Source organism: Hyalella azteca, unplaced genomic scaffold (genome assembly GCF_000764305.2).
Source record: "Hyalella azteca isolate HAZT.00-mixed unplaced genomic scaffold, Hazt_2.0.2 contig578, whole genome shotgun sequence".
NCBI lineage: Eukaryota > Metazoa > Arthropoda > Malacostraca > Amphipoda > Hyalellidae > Hyalella > Hyalella azteca.
This window is the reverse complement of record NW_025930923.1, coordinates 47,096-58,708: the sequence shown is the minus strand read 5'-3', so window position 1 is coordinate 58,708 and position 11,613 is coordinate 47,096. Positions and strand designations below refer to the sequence as shown.

At 37.8% G+C, this 11,613-nt stretch overlaps 1 protein-coding gene across 1 annotated transcript; it reads left to right on the top strand.

The window, feature by feature from the left end:
- The first annotated feature begins 3,082 nt into the window (after positions 1 to 3,082).
- Positions 3,083 to 7,567, top strand: LOC108668517. Its single transcript, XM_047880394.1, has 7 exons — positions 3,083 to 3,101; positions 3,573 to 3,676; positions 4,086 to 4,276; positions 4,745 to 4,910; positions 5,668 to 6,789; positions 6,915 to 7,024; positions 7,561 to 7,567. The coding sequence occupies exons 1-7, from the start codon at positions 3,083 to 3,085 to the stop codon at positions 7,565 to 7,567; spliced, it is 1,719 nt and encodes a 572-aa protein (XP_047736350.1).
- Positions 7,568 to 11,613: the final 4,046 nt, after the last annotated feature.

The following is an 11,613-nucleotide window of genomic DNA, read 5'->3' as shown; positions in this document are numbered from 1 at the left end:
AAAAATTCGAGATTTGATTATCATAAGTAATAATTAAAAAAATTTTTATTCAAAAAATGAAAAAAAATAAAAATAAAAATTCACGGTTGGGAATCGAGTTTTTTTTTGTCGAACATCGCAGAGTTGCCAACCCTGGAAAATGATTTGAATTGCTAACATTTCTAAACTATAAAGTAGAAAATAAGGAAATATATAAAAAACATTTAAAAAAAAACACGTTTTTCTGGTGGTTACAAAACTAAAAACAATGAAATAAAACAAATAAACAAAAAACCGTTAGAACCACGTTTTCTTAACGGAAAAAAAACATTAACTCTTACATAACATTCTACATTAACGCACGATCCTACAACAGAAAACAAAGTAAATATCTACGCATGACAAGTCGTTATATACACAAAAATCACGATATTCCATCAAGTATTCCAAACTAGATTTCACCACCATAGCACGCAACTCACCCTGGCGTCTGAGTCAAAATACTATAAGAGAGGAACCAGGACGCAAGTCGGGATCGGCATAGTATCTGACGGCTATAACCAATTCAACACCGACGTCAGAGTCGGTCCTACTTAAACTTCGTAGTCTGACATACAGTAGTGGGAAATTTGCAGCAACACTGCATTACACATTCTGCATAACTTTAATGTTATGTAGGAGTTAGTGTTATTCTTTTTTGTCCGTTAAGAAAACCTGTTTTTTTCAAGTTTTTTTTTTATTTGCTTTATTTCATTTTTTTTTAGTTTTGCAACCACCGGAAAAACGTGGTTTTTAAAAATTTTTTTTTTATATATTTATTTTTTCCTTTGTGAATAATGCTGCTCTTAATATTCTGCTTAGTCTCAATAGCAATTCTCTGCAGTTCATTTAAATTTTTTTAAGATTGGAAATAGCGAACTATGAACTGGAATTAAACGATTTAAAGCTTATATGTATTTTAGCAAACTTGTCATAGGCTCAAACGAGTGCACGAGACCCACGATGAATTCAACACATCGAGTGTATCATCATACGATTGACGGCACAACATAAACTATCATCCAATCAGACACACAATGTACATTATCACACGATTTACGACACAAAGTCATTGCCAGTATTGATCGATTTGCGATGTATTGCCATTCTTATAATGGACTTATGACACGNATAATGGATCTAAAAGGTCTTGCCGTTTTATAATGGAACTATTCTTCTTCATGCCATTTTATGTTGGGTATGATATTTTACCGTTTAATAATATAATCACGCACTTTTGTCTTATTATACGATGATTTACGACTTTTTTCTGTTTCTTGGGGATTTACTAAGACTGGTTTCATGACGAGTTTAGATGTCGTGTCATTTTATGATGGATTCCTGATGTCAGTGAGAGATAACGTATTTCAAATTGCGTACCAGATGCGCGTTCATATCTTAGAAAATCAATGGACATGACATGCGTACGATTGCCTCATTTATTATTCATGGCAAATGAGTTGTAGTAGCAGCGAGCTAATACCAATATTCGTATCCGAATTAAGCTTTGACTTTGCATCTGAAAATAAGACAAAGAACGTAGCTGAATGTTGGTATTTTTGCAAAGGTTTTCACCATGACGGCAAAATATTTTGAATGTCAGAGTCGATAGTGTGTGGAGGTTTAAACAAGCATTTCTCAAATACTAACTTCTTATACGTTTATATGACCTCTAGAATAGAAGATCTCACAACTCTGAAAATTTCCAGTGGTTCTTACATTTTTTCCAATTTTACTTAATTTTTCAAGCCACTACAGCGGCATGTTACTTCTATCATGTGCACACATGTTGTTGTAGTTGATATACATGACTAAATTAAAACACCAGCCTCGACAATTACCCAAAAATAGATAAGTATCCCCAGGGAGTAACTGCTTTATAACCATTGCTTTATCTTGATATTTTTCTATGTTGACATTTATTTTTAATTAACTCTGGATAGTTTCAGCTTCTGCAAAAACGAAAGAGCATCGACGGTTCACCAACCAAATCAACGCGACAACCAACCAACCAATCACATCAACGGTCGCCTACACCATCGCAGGTCTCTCAGCATGCCAACCTTTATACACGCTATTTACGCACATTTGATTTAAATGAAGGATGCATTTGTCTACGCGCACTCAATAAATAGAAACTAGCAGCACTTACCCGCGGAGCTTTAAAATTGAAACTGGAAACAACCAGATCAACGTATTTAAACATAGACTAAATTACCAATACATTTTTACAGCCAATAAACATACTAAATTATAACAGCATCATCATTCATAGAGGTTTGTACGACATGATTTGCACGTTTAGCCGAAAAAGAGCTTTATTTGCATGTACCTAAATACATCAGTAAATACAACTTATTCAGTCAATGTCCAGAAATATATAAACATTCCATAACTATTCAGCAATAAATAAAATTGATTTAACTGGAAATCAACGAACCGAGACCAAAATTTGTTCTTTGTTTGAAATAAAATAAGATTTTTAGTCAATTTTTGAATTCAATGATCGTAGTGCGAGCTGTGTTTGGTTTAGATTTTTCATATAAAATTACGATTCACAAACAAAGCCCTGAACTGAATGGAGCAGAAAAACAACATAGCGGAAAAACAATTTTTATCAACAAAATTTTTTATTTTCTTTCCTTTTTTCATAGCGGAAAAACAAATTTTCATAAAATCAACGTCAAACAAAATTTTCGATACAACAATTTTATTTGTGGGTTTATTAAACATTAAAAATATAATAAGTTCAAAGCCATCATATAGGCCTTTGCCGGTGAACACAATTAAAAATGCCCAAATCGGCAATTTAACCGGGTAATGGCCTATCTGACAGCCTTGAATCATTTAGTATAGTTTGAAATCACTTAATTAGAAAGAAGTTTCTGGCTCTGACCTTCACGTCTGTATTTTGCGATTGTGCTGTGAATTTGTTTTATTCTTTTTGCAGGCTTCAGTTTTCGCATGGTATCGTCATTGTTCGCCAATTTTTTAGACATGTGTTTCTCATATTATTGGCTTAGGGTTTTCTCGTTTAAATATATTTCATCGTTCCCATATGAGCATGCCTAATGCCATTCACGGCAAGTTTCTCGTCTCTTTGCATTAAACATGTATTTACGTGCACCATCATTTCTATAAGTTTAAATATTATATTCTATGAATGCCCGTTAACAACATTGGCATCATAGGTTAAGTTCAATAGTAATTTTAGGCTGGGAATCCTCTTGCTTCATTTCACTGTCCAGTGCCCTGAATCAAGTTTTTGTGCACTTAAAAAAGGGAGAAAATAAAATTAAATTGCAATTTGAAATTACTATTCTCGATAACAATTATTGTTCGCTGATCTGCTTACATGTATTTTACTACAAAGGTTTAGTCATTTAAAAATTTGGTTGATACCTGTGAGCTCTGAGTACATGTGCGAGGGGCGCACATATACGGGGCGTACAATTCTACTCTAGAAATATTAATTATTGTCAGATATTCTCGATCGCAATGAATCTTATGAAATAACAATAAGAATAACAGTTGATCATTTTTCGTCCCTGCAGATTTGAAGCGCTTAGGTTATCTCATCGATACTCCTGCATGCAGAATGCTCGAGTATGACCCTTTTGATGCCAGCATTAAGAAGTTCATCGGAGAACCTTTAGAGGTTAGTGTGCTGCAAACAGTTAGTGCAATTAGTATGGTGCAACCTAACAACAAAACCCTTACACAATTTAGTTTCGGGTTCGACTGTTTCAAAAGATAACGCCATAGTAATCGGGCAACATGTAAATCATCTGTTCTATGTTTGTATTGGCTCTGTGCTTGAAGTTCAGCCAACTGCCCAAAACAAAAAAAGAAAAATAAATAAATAAATAAAATTCAAGCTTAGACAAATTATAAGCAGAAAATGTGAAGGCTATCCAATCCTGCTGGTGGAATGTTTTGCGAGACAGCATAGCAAATTTGAGGACGAACGACTGCATACCTCAATCTCGGCGATATAGGGAACCTAGCTTAAACTTATTTTTATTTGGACGCAAGAACTATCTAATTTTTTCCATCCTTGATCTCAGATGGATTGCAATTCAGACAAATTGAGTCCTTTCACGTATACTGAAGGATTCAGAATCAAAATCAATGATGACCCCAAGTTATTACAACACTACAATGTGAGCTTGGACTCGCTGGCCTGCTGTGTCCATGAGGTCACAAGGGTGTCACAAAATCTAACCAATTTTGATGAGAGCTGCGACAACAAATACACGTAAGAATGATGTGAAATGGATTCGTCTTGTTTATTAAAGTATTTTTTTGCCTATATGGAGGGCAAATTGTAATTATGAACTTGGTTGGCAGTGAAAACCTGTTTCGAAAATGAGGACTTGATAGTATCAATAATATTATTTGGTCGAGATCATCAAGATTAGAGCAGCGATTTGGTTCTTCTAGACCCGCGACCCGCAACAAGATGTGAAAATTCTGGTCATAGTCGGCGGAGTAGTGAAGTGGTTAAAAATCAACTACAGAAAAAATACATGGCCTAATCGAAGCTGACAGCACTACTAACACAACAAAAATTTACTCTCCAATAAAACTTAATTGTAATTCGGTAAAGCTTAAACAATATCATATAAATACCCTTCAGGGCATAGAATTATTGAATAATCTATCCATGATTCATCAACACAAATTCGAGTAATCTAGACCAAAATTGTTTTTCCTTATCGCGCAGAACAAGCGAGTGCTATGCGATCTGCAACGGGGCTTCCAAAGAAGTCGCAACCGACGGCGCTCTGGTTGTCTGCTCAAGAAACGAATCCAAGTCCGGACCATTTTATAAGAATGTTCACTACTTCTTCCACGAGGACAAGATACGAGATAAAATTGCAAGACACATGGTGAGTTAATTCCAAACTCCAGGATATTATGGGGTCAATAGTTTGACTTATCAGGCAAAAACACATCTCTTTATAGCATTCACTGAAGAACCACTCCAGTTCTTCTAGATATTTTCGTTCATTTTTGAATGCGCACTGTGAAAAGATCAAATTCTCTAAAAATCAATTCTCAAACACTTGGTGTTATTTATTTTACGGTTTTTCACTTTATCCTATTAATTGTGGCCAACCGTTGATTCGTTTATATTGACTCTTGTGGCGCACTCTGATGAGTATTTGCACAGCTAAACAAGTGAGTGTTTTTCAAGTAATATTGTCTTCATTACTTTGATGCTAGTTAGTTGGTCATAAACATAAACGTGGGTTTAAATGGAGTGTGTATTCCTTGACCATTAGTCTTGACCATTAATAGCGTACACGCAACGTTTCCGCCATAGGTCCACAGCTTTTGATGAATTTTTTCAAAAAATTCGTGATTTAACGAGACCGCGAAATGTGAAGCGTAGAGTATTTGGTGTCTTTTTTCTTCGAACAATCCAATAGAGAAACAAAAACACCGCAAATTAAGAAGCGCAAAGTAGCGAGGGACCACAAGATCGAAATCCACATTCAAATTTTGAATTTACAAGTTCGAATTTGGGGACACTTGTACATGTACCTCGTTTGAGAATTTTTATACATGGTTCATTTTGGGGTAGATTAATCTGAACCATGCATCGAGTTAATTTGAATTTAACACATTGCCTTCTTCTTGTAGGAACGTATAAAGTCTCATGAAACACTTCCTCTCAACTTCATCCTAATGGGAGTCGATTCAACTTCTCGTCAGAACATACGAAGATTCTTGCCAGAAACGTTTAAATTTTTGTCAGATGATCCCAGCTCTATGGACTTCATGGGCTACAACAAAGTAGCTGACAATACGGATGTGAACATCTCACCTGTCATCATGGGTAATCGAGCAGAAGACCTCATGCGTTTCAAATTGGAGTGCTACAAGAAACAAAAAAGTAACCACGACAGTTGTCCTCTAATTTGGAAAAACTTTTCCGCTCGAGGTTACGCAACGGTTTATGCTGAGGACGCCCCCAGTATGGGACTCTTTCACTTCAACAAAATCGGGTTTGTTCAACCACCAGCGGATTTCTACGCTCGTCCATATATGTTGCTCTCAGAGAAAGAGATCGGTAATCCCAAAGCAAATAATAACCACTACTGTTATGGACTTCAGTCCACGACAGAGGTAGTTTACGAACAAATTTTAAGAGCGTTGAATAATTTATCAGACAAGGTACCTGTGTTTGGATATTTTTGGAGTGCCACATATACGCATGACAGCAATCGCGAGGCCGCTCCATTGGACTATCCAACTCTTCGGTTTCTGAAACAATTTACACAATCATCACATCGCAACAATACTATTCTCCTCTTCTTCAGTGACCACGGCCTTAGATTTGGTGATATACGATCTACTTACCTAGGTGCGTTGGAGGAAAGGTTACCTTTCGCAACATTACTTTTTCCACCGTGGTTTAAAGATGAGTTTCCAGAAACATGGCGCAACTTGTTGGTCAACCAACGCCGCTTGACTAACAACTACGACATCCACTGCACTCTTCTCGACATTTTACACGGGGCTTATAATACCTCATTAAACCTTAAAACACCTTATGGGCTGGGCCAGAGTTTATTCTTAGAAATTCCAACGAACAGAACGTGTGAGTCTATTGGAATTCCATGGCATTACTGCGCTTGTCAGTCGTCATCACCAACGAGCATCGGCGCGTCTGAAGTCCAGCAAGCGGCTGCTATTCTCACGCAAACCATCAATAAATTAATAGAAAATTATCCTGTTTGTGCTCCGTTGACGCTGAAGGAGGTGCGTACAAATTATATTTTTCATGCTTTTTTATTCATATCGAAAAAACAATATTGTATGTTTCCTAGAGGAACATTTATAAACCAGTAATTAAATTTAATGTAATAATGCAACTTTTGCAACAGATCATCAGTGCTAGAGAGTACCAGAATCACCAGAACTTCGGACAGGGCACAGTCAAAAAAAAAATTTGGAAAGTGGAAGACATACACAGTGATAATCGAGACTGCACCAGGTGAGTGTTCTTGTGAGAATTGTCTCTGGTGAATATATCTATAAAAATTTGAAGACTAATCCTGTTCTACAAACAAAGTGAATACTTTAATTAATCATATCAAACGGGCCACAAAAGCGCACTTTATACAACTTAATAGCATTGTTTGAACAATTTATTCACGTGGAAATGGAATACAACAAACAGTTTTTTTGCGGTGCGCGAAAAATGTAGATGAAAAAATTAAAATAAGTTTCACAATTATTGCGATAAGAATTCACATCGCATTTTTATTTAATCTAATTTTTTCTCTTACTACCCATTTGATATACATTGAAAAAAAATACTAATAGGCGACCTAGGCTCCTGCTGGTCTGAAATACTACCAGCTAATTTCATATGGATTCGAATAAAATAATTCTATTTTATTTACGAAATTTTAGCTTCGGTTCATTTCTTATTTAATTTTGGAATATTACTCGAACGTTATATACCAAACACCTAATTTATAAATGACCTTCATGTTTGCTTATGACTAATCTCTATAATCATTCCAGTATCTAGTCTTATTTAACCTTAAGCGATAAATATCTTGTTTTCTAGGAGGCGGCCGTTTCGAAGGCTCGGTCGTCAGCGGAGACAAGTCATGGAAAGTTCTGGAAGAAATTTCTCGAATAAATCTTTACAACAACAAAAGTGCTTGTGTGGATGAGACAGAACTCAAGAAATTCTGTCACTGTAGATAGTATAGGATTTTACATTGTAATATTCATCTTAGGCATCCGATTAAACAATTTAATTCGTACCAACTTACTGTTCAAGAACATTTAATCGAATGAATATAATCCGAACAGATTCCAATTGACCTATGCTTGAGTAAAAAATCTACAAGCAATTCAATTTATTTTGGCTTACATGAAATGCCTAATTAAGCGTACAAATAGCTGCAATATCACGCAATTAGTAGTCGCGCGCAGGCATTCTACATTGTTCCACGCTGGGAATTATTAATTGCGATGAGTAAATTCGGCGCCATTCATGCATCAATCAATTGAAATTAGGTTATTTTGTTCAAACATAGCCAGTTTTTGGCAGGAGTTCTAAAATAAAGCATGTAATTGTCACAGTTCATCATATAGCTCAAAGACCATCATGAGCATAATTACTTATGCACATATCTGCAAATCGGTCGTAGTTTTTCGGAACTTATCATGGACGAATTTCTTTCTGATGATATAAAAAAACAATAAATCCATGCCCTTAAAATTCTAAGTATTAATATTTTATTGTAAATCGTTTATATGTGCAGCCAAGTGAATAATTACCGTGTAGAAATGGATCTCACGCGTTCCATACGTACATGATTGACGTCATGAAATATAGCTAAGTCTGTTTCACATTATTCTATTCTTTCCGGGCGCTAATTACACCAGTTGGTGAAGCGCCTCATTTTAACCAAGTAACCATTCTTTCATTGTCTGAATAACATCCAAGGCTCCTGCAATAATAAAACGGTGTCTACTTCGCTTCAACATTTTCAATTCATTCTGCAAAGAGCGACTATCGAGGATTCCGCGACGATAAACTGAGTTTAGCTAACCCCCTGTAAGCTTTAAATCATTCTTTCCGTGTTAAAATTAAGAAGTACCAAGGTTAAAATTAAGGAGTCGGACTTTATATTCTAATAGTGCTACTGGAATTTACTACAAACCGTGAGTATGCTTGCATACATCCATCAGTGCAAACTGTTACGTTGAAAGCACAGGCTAGAACGCTAAGATACATCTAATTTTCGTCCATTTTACGTTTCGGTGTTCAAACTGCGTTTCTGAACTCTATAGGGCCTCATAGGCGGGTGCACTACAGTAGTGTGACAAACCGCTATATGAAACATTCTGCATCTGATCATTCGTCGAATTAGTCCCAACAGTTAATTCACATTACTAACTTGAAGGTAAAATTAATATAGTGATACGCTGTTAAAGAACTTTGATTCGTGGTCAACGAGAACTCCAACATTTTCCCCCTAGTCTTTTTTTAACATCACTTCAGTTTTAATCCCAAGCCTCAACATGCTTGATTTGGCCTCAAGCCTCTTATACTGTCTGGTGACGGTGAGTGACGGTTATACATGACCTAGTCATTGAAGTAACCCAACCAGCATTACAGGCTAATGCCGAAAAGCCGGGTATACAATGGCCAAGGACCATCTGCCAATGAGTGAAAGTTATTTGCCTAAAGCAGACTTAATTAGTGCACCTAAATTTTTCGGTGAATATTATTTTCGCCACCCAACAGTTAAACGTCGAATAGGAAGTAAGGCATTTGAACCTAACCCCAGATTCTGTTAGCTTAAACTAGTAACGTAAATTGTCGATGAATTGATCACGAAAATCTTTTAAAAGTAATTTGTTTAGTATATAAATCTGCCCGACACACGTTTTTTGGGGCGAGCCATAATTTATTTTCTACTTTTTAGTCCACAAGAAAAACGTGGTTTTTTAAAAAGTTTTTTTTTTTGAGTATTTTATAACCGAGCTTCAGCCCACAAGACATTTCGCCACTTATCAAGTTATTAGTAGATCGATAAATTTATAACACTCAATAACTTTCACGTTCTGAGGCACGGTGTGAATTTTAATTTTCGTCGGAAAGCACAGAATTTGTGCGATTAGGTCTATTCACCACGTAAGCGTTCGGCGACGAAAGTTTTCAAACCACTTAGCAAAGTGATGTCAGCGCTGAAGTGTAGGCCTGATGTGGCCTGTTGCCGATTCTTTTCCTTTTCGTGCCTTGTCCACTATCTAAAATCGTGTCATTTGACCGGATCTTTTCATGACTGACGATAGTTTGAAAAAGCTACTAGACTTCCACCGGGTTCGATATGGTGCTAGGCATTTCAAGTCTGAACATATATTTTTCCATAGCTTTATCGTGTCTGTTCTTGGACGCGTTCATACTTGGAGCGCCAACGATGTCATCGGGGAGGCTGTTCCACGTATCGGTGATTCGATGCGAGAACGCCGAAAAGAAATGTTGTCGCGTGGAGAAGTTGCAGCGCAGTTTTTAGCTCATTTTCTCATTTATGAAAGAAATGCACTATTGTGCTCGTCATGTCCGTCTGTCTTGTCTGACCGTCCGTCTGTCCGTCCGTCCGTGACCTCAAGTTTTCGTCGACGAGAAAATGCGCTCTCTGTCACTCACTGCAGTGAGTACTGAGTTAAATTTTTTTAGTTTATAGCCGTGGCCCCTGGTGTTGGTTCTTGTTTCAAATCCTGGTAATCCTTCGGGGACCTCGTATAAACAATGAGTATACTTGTATAATTCAATGAGGTCCCAACGCAGACGTCGAATGTCGATGTCTGTGGCTTGGAAGCTTCATAACCTTTAATCTTCCTTCATGTGACTTTCTTTTCAAGCATAGAATTATCCTTGTTGCACGTCTTTGAAAATTTTCTATTGAATTTTTGTCCTCAGACCTCGGTGACCACACGTTTCCAAACTCTAGATTCGGGCGCACTACAGCAACAAACAACTACTTCATCGCTTCTGCATCTAGGAACTCGTATGAGCGTGATTAGTCCAAGAAGTTTGTTGGATGTCTTAGCTTGCGTTTCAACATGGGAGCTTGCGTTTCAACATGTTCAGAAAATTAAAGCTTCTTGTCGACATAAACTCAGAGATTTTTTCCACACTAGACTTTTCAATCATTACTCTCTCGTTGCAGCCATGTCTTCTCATACTGTAATCTTGCTGTTCATTGTTCTTCCCGAGGTGAAGTGCTTTACTCTTGTCAGCATTAAACCGCAGCTGCAACGTATCACCCCAGTTAACTTAACTGTCAAGATCATCTTGCAATTGCGCTTTATTTGACGCATCCTTCAGCTTCACTGTAATATAAACTTTTGTGTCGTCGGCATACATGGGGCACACGCTTGACACTGCTTCAGGCAAATCGTTTATAGAAGCAGTCAAGCAACAAACAAAATAGGCCCAATAACGCTTCCTTGTGGCACGCCACTGCGCACTGATGCCCAGTCTGACACGGTACCGTTAATACCGACACGTTATCTACTACCTACTAGAAAATCTCTGATCCATTGGAGGGGTGGATAGCTAGAGGTCAGCATAGCCCAAGTCCACAGTGCTTTTCATATACCTCCCCGGGGTGGATGGCTGGAGGCCAGCAAATCCCAAGTCCACACTGCGATTCATATACCTTCCCGAGCGTAACGCAGCCGGGCATCTTCACGGCTTTCGACACATAGCGCCCACCACAACAGCGCCGTTCAGTCACAAGCACTTGTTCACAGCGCCGGAGCACAACTGGCCGGAGCGTAACGGGCCCTACCGCAACAGGCTACTCCTAACGTAACCTAACCTAACCTGTGCCTGTTGCGGTAGGGCCTGTTGCGCTCCGGCGCTGTGAACCAGTGTTGTGGTGGACGCTATGTGTCGAAAGCCGTGAAGATGCGCGGCTGCGTTACGCTCGGGAAGGTATATGAATCGCACTGTGGACTTGGGCTATGCTGACCTCTAGCTATCCACCAGGTGATTTCTCTTCCCAGAAGTAAAGCCAGATCGAGTACCAGTACGTCGTGGGATCTGTA

Bases quoted from the DNA above. Each gene is read 5' to 3' on its own strand.
- LOC108668517 (XM_047880394.1), top strand. The intron at 4,911-5,667 runs GTGAGTTAATTC...TTCTTCTTGTAG, and splicing joins ATAAAATTGCAAGACACATG to GAACGTATAAAGTCTCATGA. The intron at 6,790-6,914 runs GTGCGTACAAAT...CTTTTGCAACAG, and splicing joins CTCCGTTGACGCTGAAGGAG to ATCATCAGTGCTAGAGAGTA.